This window comes from Python bivittatus, unplaced genomic scaffold (genome assembly GCF_059951505.1).
Source record: "Python bivittatus isolate LINGU-HERP-01145 unplaced genomic scaffold, Pbiv_v1 ctg000520_np1212, whole genome shotgun sequence".
In the NCBI taxonomy this organism is placed as follows: domain Eukaryota; kingdom Metazoa; phylum Chordata; class Lepidosauria; order Squamata; family Pythonidae; genus Python; species Python bivittatus.
Genome location: NW_028277080.1, coordinates 3,650,991 through 3,670,991, shown reverse-complemented (window position 1 = coordinate 3,670,991; position 20,001 = coordinate 3,650,991). Strand labels below are relative to the sequence as shown.

At 38.8% G+C, this 20,001-nt stretch overlaps 1 protein-coding gene across 2 annotated transcripts in view; it reads left to right on the top strand.

Annotated features, from left to right (window-relative positions):
- The first annotated feature begins 1,874 nt into the window (after positions 1-1,874).
- TMEM39A (transmembrane protein 39A) overlaps positions 1,875-20,001 on the top strand; it is a 32,286-nt gene continuing 14,159 nt past the window's right edge. The window contains exons 1-3 of one of the 2 annotated variants that reach the window (XM_007433233.3): positions 1,875-2,078; positions 8,055-8,248; positions 9,025-9,247. In XM_007433233.3, coding sequence (XP_007433295.1) covers positions 8,136-8,248; positions 9,025-9,247 — 336 coding nt within the window. In that variant the 5' untranslated portion in view covers positions 1,875-2,078; positions 8,055-8,135. Of the gene's footprint in view, positions 2,079-2,116; positions 2,643-8,054; positions 8,249-9,024; positions 9,248-20,001 lie in introns of those variants that run through there. The other variant, XM_007433234.4, reaches the window with a different exon arrangement.

The window sequence follows — 20,001 nt, the reverse complement described above, 5'->3', positions numbered from 1 at the left end:
ACAAAACTTCCAGAACACGGCCATACAGCCCGGAAGACCCACACCAGCCATCGTATGCCGGCCGTGAAAGCCTTCGACAATACATTCTTAGATTGCTGCCACAATTGCATTCAGGTCCTAAACACTTATAAGCAAGCACTGAGGGCCATAATAGTTAAGGTCCTGGATTAGGACTGAGGAGTTTCAAATTCAAAGTCCATTTTCAGAAGTTCATTAGTTGATTTGGGCAAGTCACTTCTCAGCACAACCTACTTCACAGCATTATTGGGAAATATTGGAGAAGGGAGTGTTATATATATTACCTTGAGTTCCTATAGGAAAGGTGAGGTATTTAAAAAAATAATGAAAAGCCAACCGAAATAGCTTAAGCATATAAAATTATAAAGACTAAAAGCTTTACGTGGACTATTTTTTTCCTTATTGGTGTTATTTAAATAGCAGTGTTTCTGTTGGGGTTTCCTTACCTTTTTTGTGTGATAACTTAATTGAGAACATACTAGTCTGTAAAAAATGGTTATAAAATTAACCAGGGAAAGGGATGACTTTTTATTGCCTACTCCTTTTGAATGCAGGGAAGAAAATATTCATTGAATTGCAACATTAATTCTAGTATGTTTGGCTAGATAGCATCATTATTATATTGTGAGATGGGGACAAAGTAACTTTGTCACATCCAACAGCAGATAATACCCAAGGATCATACTACCACCTATAGTGCCTAAAAGTATCGATTCCAAGATGAAACAAAAATCGAATGAAAAAAAAAACACTAGAGGCTCTAGTTCTCCAACTGAACGGAAGCGTGGGTTCGCCGATCGTTTCACCGCTGCTTTAGAGGCGTGGTAAGCGTGGTAGCTGAACGCGACCACGCACCACTTTCTAAACGGGAAGTTGGGCGTTCAGTAGCTTCCGCTTTGTCACGGTGTTTCTAAAGATAGTTCTCCCGATGTTGGGATGGGGGAAGCCTGGGGCTTAGTTCTTCCATTGCGCTCCACTTGCTTGGTGTTCCGAGCGTAGCCAAATGAAATCGGGAAATCCTCTCACCGACAGAGTAAATTTGAATTGTGACTGCGCTGCTTCGGGGGTGGAGAGGCGGGGCTCACGTTCGTCCCTTGACACCGAGATGTCTCCGGGTAGAGGGCGGGTGGGCGCGCGTGCTAGGAAGTCGTTCTCTGAGACGCTTCTGAGGGCGGGCGCGCAGAGACGAGTACAAGCACCGTATGTAGAAAACCTATTTGCTCTTGTCGCTTTCATTCAGAGCCACGGCGTCAACGCTCCCATATGAAGCGGGAGAGTATCTGGTCCGCTGTAGATTTAAATGTATGGCATACCGTACTTTAATATAAACACTGCGTGGGCGTGAAACATACATTATGTAGTTAATCTGGAGATTGAGTCATGGTACTTCTGGACTTTTCTTTTGGTTTGATACGTTTCGCTGCTTGTCCTAGACTGAAGCTGCTTGGACAAGCAGCGAAACGTATCAAACCAAAAGAAAAGTCCAGTTGCCATGACCCAACCGCCAGAAAATTCCACCTGGATGACTGAGAATCTTCATCAACGTACATTACGTAGATAAGTTTCTGAGGTACTAGTAGGCGAGGGTACGTTCCTTAAGACACGTTTAGTTTTTGAGTTCGCGAGAAGCGCTGAACCACGAACTGCGGTCACACGGACTAAGTACTCAGGATGGACTAGACTAAATTGTAGTTGGCTAATTTGTAATTTAATGCATCATGAGAACGCAGTCAGTCTCACGGTTTCTCGCGTTTCGGAGCTTTTGCCACTCACAAAATGGCTGCTGTAACCATTCTCCACCCTTTTCCCTTCCCGGGTTGGTCAGTGCGTCTACAGACACCGCCCTCCCCTGGTGTCGCGCACTGATGAACGCATCAATCCTCATTGCCACGTCTCTTCAGGGCAGCAGCGTTTACAGCAGCCTCCGCGGAGACAGAAGGGAGAGGGCGACGCGAAGTGAATTAGAAGGGCTGCGCTGCACCCCCTCCCCAGCCTGGCGGGCACCCCAGCCTGGCGGGCTGGCGGTGGAAGCACCCGCTCATGGTGCTGTTGGAGAGGCGGTGAGTCGGATTGAATGGCCGCCTCCTTCTCATCTATCTCCATGGTCTGTTGTGTATAACCGGGACACCCCAGTGTAGTCAAGCACGGTCCTGTGGCTTGGAGTAGTGGAGGCCGCTGTCGCGCTTTGCTTCTGTCTTTGTTGCTCGGCTAAGAGAGAATTGTGCTTTTTCCTGTTGCCCCTTTCTTCCGTCGCGTTGGGTTAGTTAACAGTTGCTGTATTCCGTTATTGGCCTTCCCACTTTCTTCTTCAGGGCTTTTCCATTCCACAAACATTTTAGGATCTTCCTTGCTATTTTTCTCCTCTTGTTTTTCGTTTGCTCTCGTTCAAACAACTTTTTTTTATTGAGAAGAATGAAATACTCCTATAGGAAGTAGACCGTCTTACCTAGAAACATCTAGCCGAGCTTACCTGATCTCAGACAGCTAAGGTCGAACCTGATCAGTACTTGGATGGACGACCTCCTGGGAAGTCTAGGGCTGCGGGCTAAATTAGGACATTGGAAAAAACATCCTGGAAGAAGACAATGGCAAACCACTTCTGTGATGTTATCAGGGTCTTAAAGGTACCAGGATTTGAGTTCCATTTGAAGGATATTTTACTTCTGTTTATTGCTGATAATGAAGAACATTGCTGTTACTGTATATCATTCTTCTGTTGGAGTCTGCTTAAACTTCTTAGAAATCCAGACTTGCAAGATATGGTTCCATAGGGTAGTGTGGCATATACATTTAATTGTTTCTTCAAAAGTTGTGTAGCTTACTATAAGTTGCATTTCAGTACACATTTGGGCAGAAGACATCTCCTTGAGATCATGAGGTTTATTTTTGAATACGCTGCACACTAAATGGAATTACCACTTTCCACTTGGGGATTTTTTATTTATTGGACATTTATATCCCACCTTTCTTTGTATCATGCAAGGTGGTATTACCACGTGTTTCCCAAAACAGCCTTGTTAGGTGGGTTGGACTGAGACAGTCATCCAGCTGGTTTCTATTCCTATGGGAGGACTAAAAGTCATAGTCTCCTGATTTTTAGCTCAGCACATTTTTCAAATGTGACAGAAAGATGGATTGTACATGCACAAAGGTGTCAATCCTTGGCAGACAAAACCTAAAAAGGAGGTTCAGACTTTTAATCAAACTAATGTGCATCCAACCAGTACAAATCCTGAATCTGATACTGTTGACCAGTGTTAGTATATGTAGTATATCACAAATGTATACAGATTGACCACTATTTTTAATGTGGAAAGAGAATTTAAGAAATCAGTTTAATAAGTAATAATAAATGTGAGAGTAATTATTTGTATTTATTTGAATGGTCTTTGTTTTTATCAATTCTACCCAAGTTTTGAAGAATTTGGGATTTTTAACAACAGAACTTGCATGCACTTAGAATATACCTCTGAATTAATCTTGAAATGTATGCACCTAGCTTTGAAGGAAGAACAAATAATACATTAACAAAACAGTTATTTTTATTTTCAGAAGCAAATTCTGATTGTGTGTTTGTTTCCTTTTTAAAAACAAATGTACAGTCTTAGTACTGTTGGCTTAACATAGTTGCTTTCATCATGACTGAAAATACCACTTGAATGTGTATCTTATTTAAAAGGGTAGAACTGGCAAGCAGTTGGAGATAGTATATTGATGCAGTATTATGTAGTTTTGTGTAAACCATTCATCACTTACATGATGGAAGCCATGTTGAAAGCATTTTTGCTAATAAGTTTCATCTCTGAGAACATAGGAGAAGGAATGAGCCATTGAACCTGTCAGGGAAAAATTACAGAATGCAGGATGCAGAATATTACAATATCTTTAAAGTTGAGAGTGCAGTGAATGTGAACACTGCATATCTGACCGTGAATCCTGGATTTCAGGAAAGCCAATTTCAAAGATTTTTCAAAGAGAAAAACTAGATTCAATTCTGTGTTAGAAATTCTGAAGGAGAATAGGATTTAAGAGGAAGTGAAGATTTAGAAAAGTAAAATGTGAAGGTGCAACTCGAGACTAAGAATAAAAAAATGTAAGATATATAAATTTGTCAGTCTTCTGAAAGACTGAGATTAAAAAGAATAGGTGTTTCCTTATAGAACACATACATGAACTCTGGACTTTTATTCTGAAAAATACTAAAATATATTGATTGTTTTCTAAATGAAGATTTTATTGGAATTAAATCATTTTAATTACCTTTATGAAAACTGATAATATGTATATATACATGTATATGCTATTCCTTTTTTAGGGTAAGCAACATTACAGTGGGGCAAAAAAGTATTTAGTCAGCCACCAATTGTGCAAGTTCTCCCACTTAAAAAGATGAGAGAGGCCTGTAATTTTCATCATAGGTATACCTCAACTATGAGAGACAAAATGGGGAAAAAAATCCAGAAAATCACATTGTCTGATTTTTAAAGAATTTATTTGCAAATCATGGTGGAAAATAAGTATTTGTTCACCTACAAACAAGCAAGATGTCTGGCTCTCACAGACCTGTAACTACTTCTTTAAGAGGCTCCTCTGTCCTCCACTCGTTACCTGTAGTAATGGCACCTGTTTGACCTTGTTATCAGTATAAAAGACACCTGTCCACAACCTCAAACAGTCACACTCCAAACTCCACTATGGCCAAGACCAAAGAGCTGTTGAAGGACACCAGAAACAAAATTGTAGACCTGTACCAGGCTGGGAAGACTGAATCTGCAATAGGCAAGCAGCTTGGTGTGAAGAAATCAACTGTGAGAGCAATAATTAGAAAATGGAAGACATACAAGACCACTGATAATCTCCCTCAATCTGGGGCTCCATGCAAGATCTCACCCTGTGGGGTCAAAATGATCAGAAGAACGGTGAGCAAAAATCCCAGAACCACATGGGGGGACCTAGTGAATGACCTGCAGAGAGCTGGGACCAAAGTAACAAAGGCTACCATCAGTAACACACTATGCTGCTAGGGACTCAAATCCTGCAGTGCCAGACGTGTTCCCCTGCTTAAGCCAGTATATGTCCGGGCCCATCTGAAGTTTGCTAGAGAGCATTTGGATGATCCAGAAGAGGATTGGGAGAATGTCATATGGTCAGATGAAACCAAAGTAGAACGTTTTGGTCTAAACTCAACTCGTTGTGTTTGGAGGAGAGAGAATGCTGAGTTGCATCTAAAGAACACCGTACCTACTGTGAAGCATGGGGGTGGAACCATCATGCTTTGGGGCTGTTTTTCTGCAAAGGGACCAGGACGACTGATCCGTGTAAAGGAAAGAATGAATGGGGCCATATATCGTGAGATTTTGAGTGAACACCTCCTTCTATCAGCAAGGGCATTGAAGATGAAACGTGGCTGGGTCTTTCAACATGACAATGATCCCAAACACACCGCCCGGGCAACGAAGGAGTGACTTTGTAAGAAGCATTTCAAGGTCCTGGAGTGGCCTAGCCAGTCTCCAGATCTCAACTCCATGGAAAACCTTTGGAGGGAGTTGAAAGTCTGTGTTGCCCAGCGACAGCCCCAAAACATCACTGCTCTAGAGGAGATCTGCATGGAGGAATGGGCCAAAATACCAGCAACAGTGTGAAAACCTTGTGAAGACTTACAGAAAACGTTTGACCTCTGTCATTGCCAACAAAGGATATATAACAAAGTATTGAGATGAACTTTTGATATTGATCAAATACTTATTTTCCACTATGATTTGCAAATAAATTCTTTAAAAATCAGACAATGTGATTTTCTGGATTTTTTCCCCCATTTTGTCTCTCATAGTTGAGGTATACCTATGATGAAAATTACAGGCCTCTCTCATCTTTTTAAGTGGGAGAACATGCACAATTGGTGGCTGACTAAATACTTTTTTGCCCCACTGTATGCACAGCACAGAAAAAAGAGTAAGAAATACTGTTCAAAAGAAATTAAAGGCAGGATATTAGAGAAAAGGAAAAGAAGTCTAAGAAACCTAGTTTACACTAGCACCATTCACTATACCTTTCCATACCTTCTATTCTTGCAACCTATTCTTGCTTACATCATGTCCTTACACAGATTAACACCTTTTGTTCTTTAAATTCCTTAATTCCTTTTGAGGATCTCATCACTTTCATTCAACCATGACTTTTTTTGATGCTCATTTTTGTGTTATTCCATTCTGACTTCATATTTTCAGTAACTCATGCCTTAATCACTTGATTGGACTACTGCAATTTGCTTTATGTGGGGTTGCTTTAGAGATGACATGGAAGGTGCATCTGATACAAAATGCAGTGGCAAGAATATTGGCCCTGTCAATATAGAATTACAGCTATATTAAAGTTGCTGCATTGGTTGCTGATAGGCTTCTGGGCTCAGTTCAGAGTACTGGCCATTACCTCTAAAGCTGTAAATGGCATAGCACCAGGATATGTGAGGCACCTTGCCAGAACTGAATCTTCCTGTCCCATCTGGTCATCAAGAGAGGGCCTGCTAAAAGTTCCCTCCCCTCATGAGGCCTGCAGGTTGTGGCTGACACAGCAGGCCTTTATAATAGCTCCCACCTTATGGAATGTTGTCCCCAAGAAATATGTGCAACCCCCTCCTTGCTGCAATTCTGGAAACATGTTAAAACTTTTATTTCAGTGCACTTTTGGTTCCAGCTGACTGGTTGTGAGCACCTATCTTAGGTTTGGTTTGGGGTTTGCTTTTTGTGATTATTTTTTGGTTTTGATTGACATTGTTTTGATTGCATTATGTTTGGTTTTCTTTTTGATGATATTGTAAACAGCCCAGACTCCCTTAGGCGGGTTATAAATACTGTAAAATAAATACATTCATAAATATTTTGCTGCACAGTCCTCATTCATTTCTTCCGCATGACCAATTACTCAATGCACTTTTTTTTGTACTGGTCACTCAGTGTACAATCATTCACTACTGGATATGGAGTGGCTATATTAAATTAATTAATAATAATAAGCCTTCTCATTTTATACACTCACTTCTTAAGTAACCCATCCTATTTTATTCAACTTTTATGTTTCTCTTGATATATTCTCTCATTTCCATAAAACAAAGTGAATAGAAGCACATTCTTATTTATAGCCATTTTTACTTCTGTTGAGAAACATTCATTGCTTGGAAAAGAGCATTCTACCATTATGTCTTAAACTTCCTCATTTTTCTATCTGCCATGGTACCCAATTTCATCTACTTGTTCTAATTTGCTATTTATGTTTAGCTTGCAGTTGTTATTTTTGTTTACCTTGCAGTTCACTAATGTACATATCATAGTATCCATGTTGTACAAACTTTGTTTTACTGTGAAAGTAGGATCAACTCTCTGCCATTGCTAGTAAGCTCTGTGGGTACAAATCTTAACATTCAGTGTGCATCAGATATTTCCAAACTTTGTTTCAATGGTAATATGATAAAGGCTTACTTTCAACTCTAAATCTCAAGTTTAAACTTTTTGTAAAATATCTCTTATAATACAGAATTATTTCTATTGTCTTAAACAATGTGATATCAGAATTATACTGATCTCAATCACATTGCAACCTGTAATAGTTTAAACTTTTGATACAAATGATAAATTTTATAAACTGCAACCACTGCCCAAAAAGATTTTTTTGCCTCTGGTTTTGTTGTATGTAACAGTCAAATTCTGATATATTCTGTTTGTAACAAATTAATATCAAAGCACTGATACTTAAACTTTAAAAAACTTACGCAACATATTTTTTAAATTGTTACTTGATGATCTCTTCTAAAAGTATATTTATTTTATTTTTATTTATTACATTTGTCTGTGCAAGATAATATATGATACAATATTAAAATGCATAGATTCTGATTACCACTGCTAATCTCTGCTGCTAAATGAAATGCATTTTTATTGAATCATCTTAATTTCAGAAGTTCTTGAACAGAACAGAACAGAAGAGAAGGTTCTGTGGCATAATTTGTTAAATAATTTCAGATGCTTCCTTTTCATTTGCAGAATTGGGAAATCTTTCACATTGTTACATAAGTATCAGGGCAAAAGCTGCCAGAGGTGGAAGAGGTGGATTGCTTCCTGGTCATGCCCGGTGGAAGGAGGGGACCCAGCCGGCAGCAACTAAGCCGTTCAGCCTTGCCTTCTCTTCAGACATTGGTTGGTGGGAACTGCGGCAACGGCACTGGTCTGAGAAATAGGTAAAGTCTGACATTAAATCTGGGTAGCCGAATTGTTGAATTTATTGCCTGTTATCATTGGGTGTTGTTATGTTCAAAAGAGTACCAGCCATTGATAATTGGTTCGTACTCTTGATTTTAAGGAGGGCTTTTGCTCTGTGTTCAGCATATGTTAGGGTACCTTATTCATCTCAATATGACCAGAGCAGGATAGCCTTGATGGCTGGGGACTAACTTCATGTTTTTGAGGGGACTGAGGGGTCCAATGGACGGGCAGTATGGCAAGAGTTTTGTTTTTCACATTTTTTTCTGTTTTTTGGGGGAAGAAATTTTATATAATTTTCATAGGTATTTTATTAATCAGTCTTTTAAAACATTTGAACTTTTGGAAAAATAATTAGGCCTGCCTACAACTGCTAAATGGCTATATATTCAGCTAAAGCATCTTCTGACTTGACAATTTGGGCCTGATGCAATAGTAGCATCTGAAACCTAAACTATTAATATTATTGGAAAAAACGGAGTTCCTAAATCTTCAGTTAATGCTTTGTACATTGGAAAAGATAATCAGATGATGTGGTATATAGTCCATAAAAGCTTATGCCATGATGTTGTTAATCTTTACAGGGCCATATGACTCTTTGCTGATTACATTAACCTATGTTACTGGGTTGTTCTAAAAAAATCTACTGAAATCTAGGGATCTACTGTAATTAAATTAATAATAATAATGGACAATTTAACATCTAAATGCTAAATACTATTCAGCCACTGTCAACAGTTATTTTTGGTTTCAGGAATGGTAGTGCTCTCAGCCTCTCTGCTCCTCCTATTACTGCCCTGATTACTCCTGAGCCTGTGAGACACTGCCGAATCCCAGAGCTCCCTGTGGATGGAAACCTTCTGTTTGAGTTCCTCTTTTTCATCTACTTGTTGGTGTCTCTCTTCATTCAATATATTAATATTTACAAGACCGTCTGGTGGTATCCATATAACCACCCTGCCTCCTGTACATCACTGGTGAGTTCATCCCTGCTTACACATCCCAGGATTAATGTGTCCCTGTGGTGAGTGAGTGAGTGTGTGTGTGTGTGTATGTATATGTATATATGTAAAATCATCAGGCACTAATAAATATTTTCAATAATTGTATGGCAGGAAAAAAGGAATCTAAATCTAAAAAAAAGAACCAAGAAAGAGGTGCAGGGACCTTGAATCTCAGCTTTTGGAGACAGCATTTATGGGTTGTTGGGTTTTTTTCCCCTGTCTCAGTTTCAAACTTTTTCTTGGGACAGACAACCTTTTTCTTTCATTCCAGTCTGGGGAAGTTGCAGTGAGTATGACATTTAATGTTATGATGTCAACAGAAGAATAAAAGTTACAGTCTGCAGGCTGTTTATCCCTGATCTTTGTGGGACTTAACGGGAAGAATTTGATTCATTCTGATCTGAAAAACATCTCCCCACCAAAATAGGAAAAAAATGTCTTGATAGTTTCAGGATTTTGGATTTTCCCCCCTCAAATTTGCAGGGGGTAGAAAATTGGGTAAGAGAGTTAATACCCTGAAAGATAGAAATAAAATTCAAAATGATTTTGTTAGGATAGAGAAATTGGTTAAAATAATAGGGTGAAATTAAAGAGAATGAAATGCAAAGTTCCTCACTTAGGAAACACAAATCAAATGTACAGCTGAGGGATATCTGGAGAATAAGGATATGTGTGACTTGGTAATAGTACTTATGAAAAATATCTGGAATAATACTTGATTGCATATTAAATGTGAGTCAGCATGTGATATAGTTGACAGAAGGCAAATGCAATTTTAGGTTGCATCAACAGAGAATAGTGTCAAGCCTTTGACAGCAGATATGACCAGGGAAGCAAGATTCACATAGAGTTCCATTAATCAGGTGTAATGTCAATAAATAGTGTGTTGGGATAGAGAAACTTAGAAACTGAAGAAGCAAAGCTCCCACCCTCACTTATGAGTGAATTCATTATGGTGGTATCTGTGAGTTGTTTGAATCTTTTTCCCAGAAAGCGAAACTGAAGGGCTTAGCTGCCTTTTTCTCAGGTAAGCCTAGCACTGAAACATCCACCTGCTCTTTGTTAGTGATGTTTGTAATCATCCTTTTTCTTTCTCAGCCTGAGTCCCCTTAAGCATAGTTTCTATATCACAGTATGCATTGGTTCCCCTTTATCTGATTCAGCCAGGCCCCATATCAAGAACCATGTACAGTTTTGAGCACCACACTTTAAAGAAGGATTCAGGTAGCAGGGTTCAGAGCAAAAAGACTGAAAGCTAAGTCCTGTGAAGAGAGATTAAAGCAGTTGGGCATGTCTAATCTTGAGAAGAAGAGGCGGTGGGTGGGGGAAAGGCATGATAGTCCTCTTTCAGTCACACAGAAGTTATTCAAAATCTGTTCTGTCCCTTTTTAGAATGTAAGACACAGAATAATGGATTTTAGAATAATATTTTTCTTTTGTAATGTAACTGCTCTTAACAATAAGAGCAGCTTCACCATGAAACCTGTTATCCTAAATGTTGGTGGACTTTCCTTTACCGGCTGTATTCAGACAGAGGCTGTACAACAATCTGTTTGGATTCCTGCATTGAGGAGAGTTTGGGGGAGATGGCCTAAATGGCTTCTATTAGATAATGGGATCGGTAAGAGAAACTGCCAATATTGTTCTCTAGTAGTGAATGAATGGGCCCAGTAGAAGACTCATACTATCTTTACCCAATAAGAAATGTTTATGTAGTTCAGATATTTCCCCAACCACTTCTGTAATAGTCAGAAAGAGTATTCATTTGAAATGTAATCAAGTGGATTAAAGCAGACATTTACTGCTGCCTCATAAAGACCCAATCAATGCAAAATCTTCAACTCTTACCAGCCTATATAAAATTTGAGTGTAGCCAAAAAAAAAAAAAAAAGGTCTTATTTCCTCTGGGGAAGGAGAAATGCTAATATTTTGCCTGTAACTATTGTAAGGAAAGAGTTGGTGTTCTGACAGATACTCATCTTGCTCTTCTCACTAAGACATTGCAGATCCCACAATCATAGCCATTATTTATTTATGTGTTTATTATTTTGGATGCTTTTATGTTGCTTTCAGTGGTATGACTCGAAGCAGTATATAGCTATAGCCACAACCAGCATACCAGCCGGAGCTGAACAAAGGATCTTCTGGCCATGGTCTCCATCCACCCCTCCAGCAGTAGTCATGACTCTAGCAGTACCCACAACTCACAGACCTGCTCTTTCAGGGACAAGTATTGTCTTCTTGAAAAACATCATTGAAAATATCATTGGAACTGATGGAGAGCTGCAATGGACAAATAGCCGTTCTATCTTACCAGAGCTCAACATTAGCCATTGTATTCAGATTAACAGTCTCCAGGCATTATCCAGAGCACTTCCAACCAGGCATGGGGTGGCCATGCATAAATGAGTCTCCAGATGATCTCTCCTAATGGTTTCAGAAAGGAAACAGGTGACATCCAATGTGGGAGTGATCGCAAAGCCAACCTCTACTCTACCCCCTTTATCAAGAGGAACTGCCTACTGTGGAACGAGCAGAACTATTGTAAAACAGTAGTTCCAATTCCTGTCTAAAAAATACTGAAGTATCAAGGGCTGCTAAGAGGTCCAAAAGATCAGAAAGGATGCACTACTGCATCCAGGCCCTGACAAAGGTTATCAACTAGAGCAGTGCTTCCCAAACGTTTTCCTTCAACCTGGGTGTGTGCAAGCAAGCAAGCAAAAGGGGGAAGGAGGGTGCTGATGGGTGTGTGGAGCAAGTGAAGGTGGGCAGGAGGACGCAGTGCGAGCAAAGGAGGGCAGGAGGGCACAGTGCATGCATGCGAGTGAGGGAGCAAGGGGGGGGGAAGGTGTGTGTGGTGTGTGCGAGCGAGTGAAGAAAGGCCAGAGTGGGTAGGGGAGACTTACCTGAGCAACTTGCAACCTCCCCTGCTGGCTTCCCCACTGATTTTGCTTGTGGGAAGCTGGCAGGGAAAGTTTCAAAAGGTGATCATGGGACACTGCAACCAGTCATAAGTGTGAGCTGGTTGCCAAGCACCCGAATTTTGTTCATGTGACTGCAGGGGTGCTGCAACTGCCAGAACTTTGAGGACTGGTTGTAAGTCCCTTCCTTCAGCACCATCATATTTTCAAACAGTTGCTGAACGCACGGTCATAACTCGAGGACTACCTGTATTATAAAAAAATAATTGAATGGTCTTTATGTCATTTCAACAAATTACCATTGGTAGTTTCATTGATTTTTGTCTGAATAGGAATACTTTGAGAGATTTTCAAATATATTTTAGTACACATGGCAATCTTTAAGTCAGTTTAAATCTCCTGTTATGATTGGATAAGGGTTTGTGTTTTGTTACCAAAAGAAAAAACACTTTTATCCAATTTTGGGTAATTTACCCAGGTTTGGGAAGCACTGACCTAGAGCAATCAGTGCTGTCTCAGACCCATGCCCAGGTCTAAAACAAGATTGAACAAGATTCCAGATAATCTTCCTCTAAGGCTCTGTGTAGGTGAATCAACAGCCTTCCCTGAAAAGGGAGGGTTGGAGATCAAGTGATACTTATCAAACACATTGGGATCTAGAAAGGGCCTTTTGAGGAGAAGGATCACCACAGACCCTTTAGGCCTGCAGACATAACCTCCTCTTGAAGCAAATCATTGATACCATTATCAACTTGTTGCACCTACACCTGTAAGAGGGTCATGCCTGTAAGCACTGCTGCAGGATCCAAGGCCATGTCTCTGAAAGGGTAATATTATTGTCAGCTTTTGGTAATACACACCAGGTCAATTTGTTCATAATTATGTCATGAATTAACATGGTCTTACTACAAATCCTCATTTAGCCCGCTGTTCATATACAAAACCCAATACAATACAATACAATACAGTTGGCTCCACACATACTCTGAGAGCTCCTCCCAGTTCAAGGTTGGAGACCCCTATCCAAACTCTCACTACAGGACAGCCTTCAGAAAACCTACCTAACTTTTATTTCTCACATGGGAGAGAGATCTTCAATCCATTTCAGTTCTTCCTGCAGGCCACCAGTTATGGTTGGAAAGCACACCAACAGAGTCTGACATTTCTGGACCAACAATCATGTGTCCAAAATAGCTATCTGTTGCAGCTGAGCATCCTGTAGAGTCCCTGTAGAGAGTAAAGAGGAGATAAGCGAGATCCATTGCCAAAGCAATGAGGATCTACATATAGCTTAAGTTCAAAGAATGAAGATTTGTGAAAGCATTTCAGACAAACACTGCCCTAATTCACATGATTATAAAGGAAGGAAGAGCACAATCAGACTTGCAAGATTATGATACTATAGCCAATCTAAATAAAAGTAGTTTTCAGTCTTCCGTGGAATCTGTTTTTCAGTCTGGTCTGCTTCATAGGGCTGACCGTCTCCACCCCAAAGCTGCTAGTCACAGGCCAGGTCTTGTCTCTCCACAGAGTCTTCTCCCCTCACAGCTGACCAGCAACCCTCAAAGTGAGGTTTTAAGACTAAGTCTGAACCCATCAAAGCTTTCCTGTCTCTGCCACCCATCTTCCAGGGAGCTAGCTGGAACTCTGTTAAGTAGCTGTCTCCCTCACTAAGGCTGCCCTTTTGCTGCTTCTGACAGTGGGTTCTGCCTGCCTGTCACTTTAGCTGTTCAGTGATCTGAAGAAAGTGATTTCTTTAGAAAGCAAATTAAGTAATTTGGTTTTGTTATATTATGAATATGCATAATGATAAGCATGGTATATTTTTGATGCAATAACTACTGCTTAAATTTGCCTTGACTTGATATGTAAACAGTTTAGCAATGTTGCATGAAAAGGCCTGACCATCCTGCTGCCGTTCACCCAGTGCCATTGCAACTGTGAATGAAGCTCATTAAAGAGACCTGTCTGTTAGGCATGGGGAAGAGAACATTCTTCTTTCTTCCTAATGCATATCAGTTTCTCCCTACTGCCTTTCTTCAGTGGGCAAAAAAGCAGAATACAGAGCCTGTATCATGCATATATACACACACACTATCCTAATTTGGAAAACTCTGGTTTTGCTTCCAGACTTAATTTATAATAATGTAACTGTTTTTATTTTATGTTGTTTATATTTTAGCCTAGTTTATTAGCTGTTAAATATCTAAGTCATAATAAATAATGAATAGTTGTTTTTAAAAGATTTGGGCAATTTTTATAGTTGCAATTGCTTCTTTATCTTAGCTGTCACATACAGTATAAAACAAATTGTTGACACAGCGCAGACCAGGAAATATTCACATCTTGAAAGTTTTTTTATATTAAAATATGCCTTATCCTTTCTATTAAGTATATGTAGGTCAGAAATTTATTTGAATCTGTTGAATTCATGAAAAATAAATTATCAGGATTGGCACTTGGAACAACAAACATCTCTACTTTCTGCATGTTGACATCAGTATAATTCAGAATCTCATAGAAGGAAATATTTGAAGGAGTTTCACATTTTTAATCAAGCATGGGTTGTACAATTTATACAGTGGTTTGGGTGATATTTGCATTCTTGGACAATTGAAGCTCCTGACAGTTTTGGTGTTCATCTACTTCAGTATGTTTTTGTAGTTAGCATTTCTGTGCCCTTTGTTCCAGCTATTAGGTGAAGTGATTAGAATTGAATTAAAATGTCACCCAGATGTTTATATTAATCAAGTTTGTCTCACTGTACAACTCTTAAAGTGGTTTAGAAGCAGTTTGAAAGTGGATGAGAATGAAGCTGGTTTGGTCTTGGACCATAAAGCAATAAAATAATAACAACCTGACGCTAAATTCAAGCAAGATGAATTTATCATGATTGGGAAAACTGTTTGGATGGAAGTTTATAATTGGTTTGGTAGAAGAAAATCAGGAGACAAGTTGGAGCATATACGCCACTAAGATGCAAACACTGCCAAAAATCAGTGGCCACAATCAGTGATATGTGAGGAAAGGATTGTGGAAGCCATCCCAAAAGCTTTCAGGTTGTGGAATGCCCTCAGATGCCGTAAGTAGTTTGAGAGTTACTTAACAGTGTTTATTCAGCTTGAGTTTGTATTACATGCTTACCTATGGTTAACTATAGTTCAACTTATTTTTCTGGTCCACATAACACAAATGTACTATATAGACTTTTTAGGTGAGTTCGTTTGTGATTTTAGTGTGTTATGTAAACATAGCTTTACTGTATCAGGTCATACTTTTAAATCTGTTTTGAAAGCCATACTTATGTCCATAACAGGCCATTTACTTTATACAGGACTCTTTTGGGAATGTTTCTGGAGCTTTGTTCTTCAGACAATTGCTCCCTATTGGTGAGGATTAGTTACAGGATTGCAGACTCCCTTTCTTCTGCCTTCTGACAATAGAAGTTGTCCACAAGAGAGGACAGGAATTTGTTGGACCTCTGGCTCTTGATAAGTTAGATTCACAGCAGATGTTAGAATAATTGAAATCCCCCATCATCACAATTGCATGCCTCTTTGAAAGATACAGAAAGACCTCATTGGTATTTTCTGCATGCCCAGGTGGTCTATAATACATTCTCATAACATTATCAGTTTTATTTTTCTCACCTTTTATTCTTACCCTAATACTTTCAAAAGGATTTTTGTGCTCTGATTCCTGAATTCCTATTCATTTTTTCATTACATACAGTAGTCTCAGTCATTCTGTTCAATGTTCCTTTTGAATAAATTGTAGCCTTCTAGTGCTGTGTTCTAATTGTGACTATCATGTCATATTTGTCTTCCTGAATTAGGATCACTAATTCTCCCTATTTATTTCCCATGCTCTGTATGTTTGCATAGAAACATTTGGGAATTACCTGCTGGCCTCTCTGTTGTGGTTTCCTGTGGAACTCTCAAGTCCCCACTCTGTCTTCCTTTTCCATTTGAGTTCTGCTTTCTTGGGCCCTGTCCTTGGCTGCATATTTGCTTCTGGGCTTTGCCACCCTCCCTTGTTTGTTCTAGCTTAATGCTCTCCTGATGAGAGTGGTGAGGTACCTACCAAATGCTTCCTTTCCAGTTTTTGTAAGATGTACCCCATCTCTTTCCAGGAATCATTCATGAAGATAGCATAGGCCATCATCATAAAATCCAAATCTTTCTTGGTAACACTTTAATTGAAAGGACTGATGAAGAAACTACATGTTCTCACAGTTCCTTCACCTTCCTGCCAAAAATTTTGTAGTCACCAGAGATTCTTTCAGTGTCTCTTCTGTCTGTGTCATATGTCCCCATATGTATCAAGAGGAAAGGATATTGTTGGTGGGTTTGAATTGTTTTGGTAACCTCTCCATCACAATCTATATATGGGAAGACAGCATACCTCCTACAACATTTATTTCCATTAAATATAATTTAATGTATCATTGTTTTGATTTTTCTGTCTTAGCATTCCTTCCTAATGTTGTGTCCTCAGCAAATTTGATAAACATGCCTTCCACCTCTTCAACTAAGTAATTAATAAAAATGTGGAAGACTATTTGATTCTGGACTGAAACCTATGGCCACCTACTCAGTACCTCTTTGCAGTTTTGTGAGGACTCCTTGATGGACACTCTTTGAATACGATTTTCATCTTGGCTATCTTCCTTTTAATTGTCTTGGAACCTTCTCACACTTAACTAGCTTGCTAATCAGTATGTAATAAGGTAGTTTGTCAGATGTTTTCCTGGAATCTAGCTAGTTATATTTACCACAGTCTATCAAGGAACTTACCAATGAAAAAATGGGATAAGAATAGTCTTATGGGATAAGAGTTGAACTTGAGAATTTTTTTCAGAAAGCTTACAAATAGATCTTTATGATTTTCTCTAAAACCATAGTGAGCAATGTCATACTAACTGGTTTTGGAGTTCCTTGGATCTATTATTTCCATTTCCTCCAATTGTCTGGCATTTTATCTGTTCTCTAGGATATTTGTTGGGGTGGATTATTGCTGTGTAAGTCAGGGTAATTTGTCATTAGACATTCCTCCACTTATTTTAATCCAGATGCTCTCTACAGTGTCACCATTTTTTTCCTTTTTAGTCACATTTTATGAACTGGAAGGATGAGAAGATCAGCTGAACAAAAGTCCTGGAAGTTCTGTGTGATCTCTGATCCTTGCTTTTGGAATACAATACATTTCATGAGCTGATAAGTCCAATCAGCATACTTTTAATTCTTCTAGAAATCACCCATCCTTTCTCTTGTTCTACGTTGTCTTTTTCTTTCCCTAAAGACCTAGAGCCATTATTATTAATACAACAATTTTTAACCTCTCAAGTTATGATTGTTCTGCCTGCTTTCACTTGAAGCCCCCTACGATGGTATACTTATCTGGCAGAGAAGATACCACGATCATGATACTATCCTCTAAGCAGCTGAGCATTTGAAATGAAGACAATTTACTTTTAGAAAGCAGGGTAAGGCTATTAAAAAGTCTCAACAGTGATCACCAACAGGGTGGTGAGAAGAAAACCTTTTCTCTGCCAAAAAATTCTTGATAAGCTTGAAATGTTCTGGAATAAAGTACTTGGGACAGATGAAACAGAAATTGATATTTTCAGCCACAACCATACAAGATACATTTGGAGAAACAAGGTGAAAGATTTGAAAAAAATGAACACCTTGCCAAGCTTTAAGCATGGGGATGGGAGTTTGGGATTGTGCAGCAGGCATAGGAAATACTGTGTAGGTAGAAGGAAGAATAGATTCTACTAATATCACCATGTCCTAAAAGCTAATGGCTCAAAATCAGTGATTGAAGCTGAAAATAGGTTGGATATTTCAGCAAAACAGTGATCTAAAATATACTTTGAGAGCAACCATAGTATTTACAAGAAAAAAAGAAAAAGGTTTTGGAATGACTTACTTACTCCCTAGACTTGAACGTGGGGAGATTTCAAACATTCAGTGCTTGCAAGAAGAACCAAGTTTTCTGAGATAGAAGAGTTCTACAGTGCAGTGAAAAATGCTCTTAACTGACTACAGGAAACATTTGGAAACTATATTTCTGTCAAAGGAGGTATCACAAAGTATTGACTAGAAAGATTTCCAAACATCTCCCATATTCACTGTTTTCTTAATGAGTCTATGAACAACTATACATAAATAGTATACGTTCAAGTAGTGTACACAAAAATAATTACATTCAAATTTGCAGACAAATGTACATGTAATGGTTTTTGTTGGTTTTGTTTACTTAAGGATTCATTGAAACATACAGTTTGACCATGGAGTGTCTAAATTTTTGCATACAATTTTAGATCCTAAATATTCCAAATTTCAGTTCATTGCAGACTTTTATGTCTGCAAATTTTTACTACATCTTTTATTTTTTCTAACTGCCCACAGTGCATTGAAATGGTGCAGAGAAATCTAATATAGCTCAAAGAGTTTTATGAGTCTTCATTTTTTAAATACAGTATTAGAGACCTCATGAAATACATCATAATTTGATGTCCCTCTGGAAAAGGAACGTTATCCACCCAGAGAAATAAAAATGTTCATGCTCCAGTTTTGCATTCTAAAAAGAACAACTTTATTTTTCTTTCTGCCTGTGAATGGGTTGGCACATACTGGATGGTTGCTGGGTATATAAAGTTGAATATATCTTAAGTTCTTTTCCAGCAAAAGCTGTTGTATTTTTCAAGAAACTGGTTTTGAGTCAAAGGCTGACCAAAACTGTGATAGCTGAAATAATGCCAAAACTTTCAGCACTTTGCAATTCCAGAGGCATCCTGACTCATTCATTGGGGGTGGGATTCTGTTAATTTCTGGGAGAGGCATTTACAAGAGGAGATATGTTGGTTTGTTATGAATTTCTTTTATGAGATATTATAAAAAAAAAGTTTTCTTCCTCAAACAGCCTTTGGGTGATTTTTCTAAACGGGTCTGTACCTGTAACAGGTGTGGGGCAGATCATTCTGGAATGATTGGTTATGGTTGTTGTTTTTTTACCTTTTTGCTAAAAGTAAAGATGCCCTTGAATCCCTACCCTTAAATGCCCACTGAACAAATTTACTTTATTTGTTTATTTGATTGATTGATTTATATCTCCCACTGCCACCATGTGGCATTCAAGATGACTAACAAAAAGTCCAGCATAACATTTAATACAGTAATATAATAAAACCATTACTGTAGTAATAAAAAGGCTAAATGTGAAGTGATGTGTTTGAAACTCTTTCAAAAAGCAGAAACAATAACAACCAAAAATAGTTGAAGCCTTTCTGCCATGCAATTTATCAGTTGGTTTCTCTTCGAGATCTGTTAACTTCTTTGCTTATCAAAAGAAGGGAAGGCAGCTCAGTCTGCCTTCAACAAACTTCTTTCTTCATCCACCTGCCCCAAGTAGGAATGAGTCCATCAGATTATAGTAGTTTAGTGTGTCTTTGATTGGGATTTTTTTTCTTTTTATCTTGAGCACCTTCACTGTAACATCTCAAGATGGGGTGGGGGATGAGACCCCTTCTCCTCACCCAGTTATTTGAGACTGGCATTCTGACCCCGGAGGATGGGAGTTTTCCTCTGTGCTAGTTGTTTTGCTTTTCTTTAAGAGTGGAAGTACACATGTAAGTATAGAATATCTGTTTCTGTTTTCCTTTCTGTGTGGTATTTGTAAATCTAATGCTCTCTTTGCAGCTGAATATGCTTAATATGACCCTTTCTCTTCCCTACTTCTCTGGCAGACTTGCAGTTATTCACAGTGTTTCCTGATTCTTCCCTATAGGAACTTCCATGC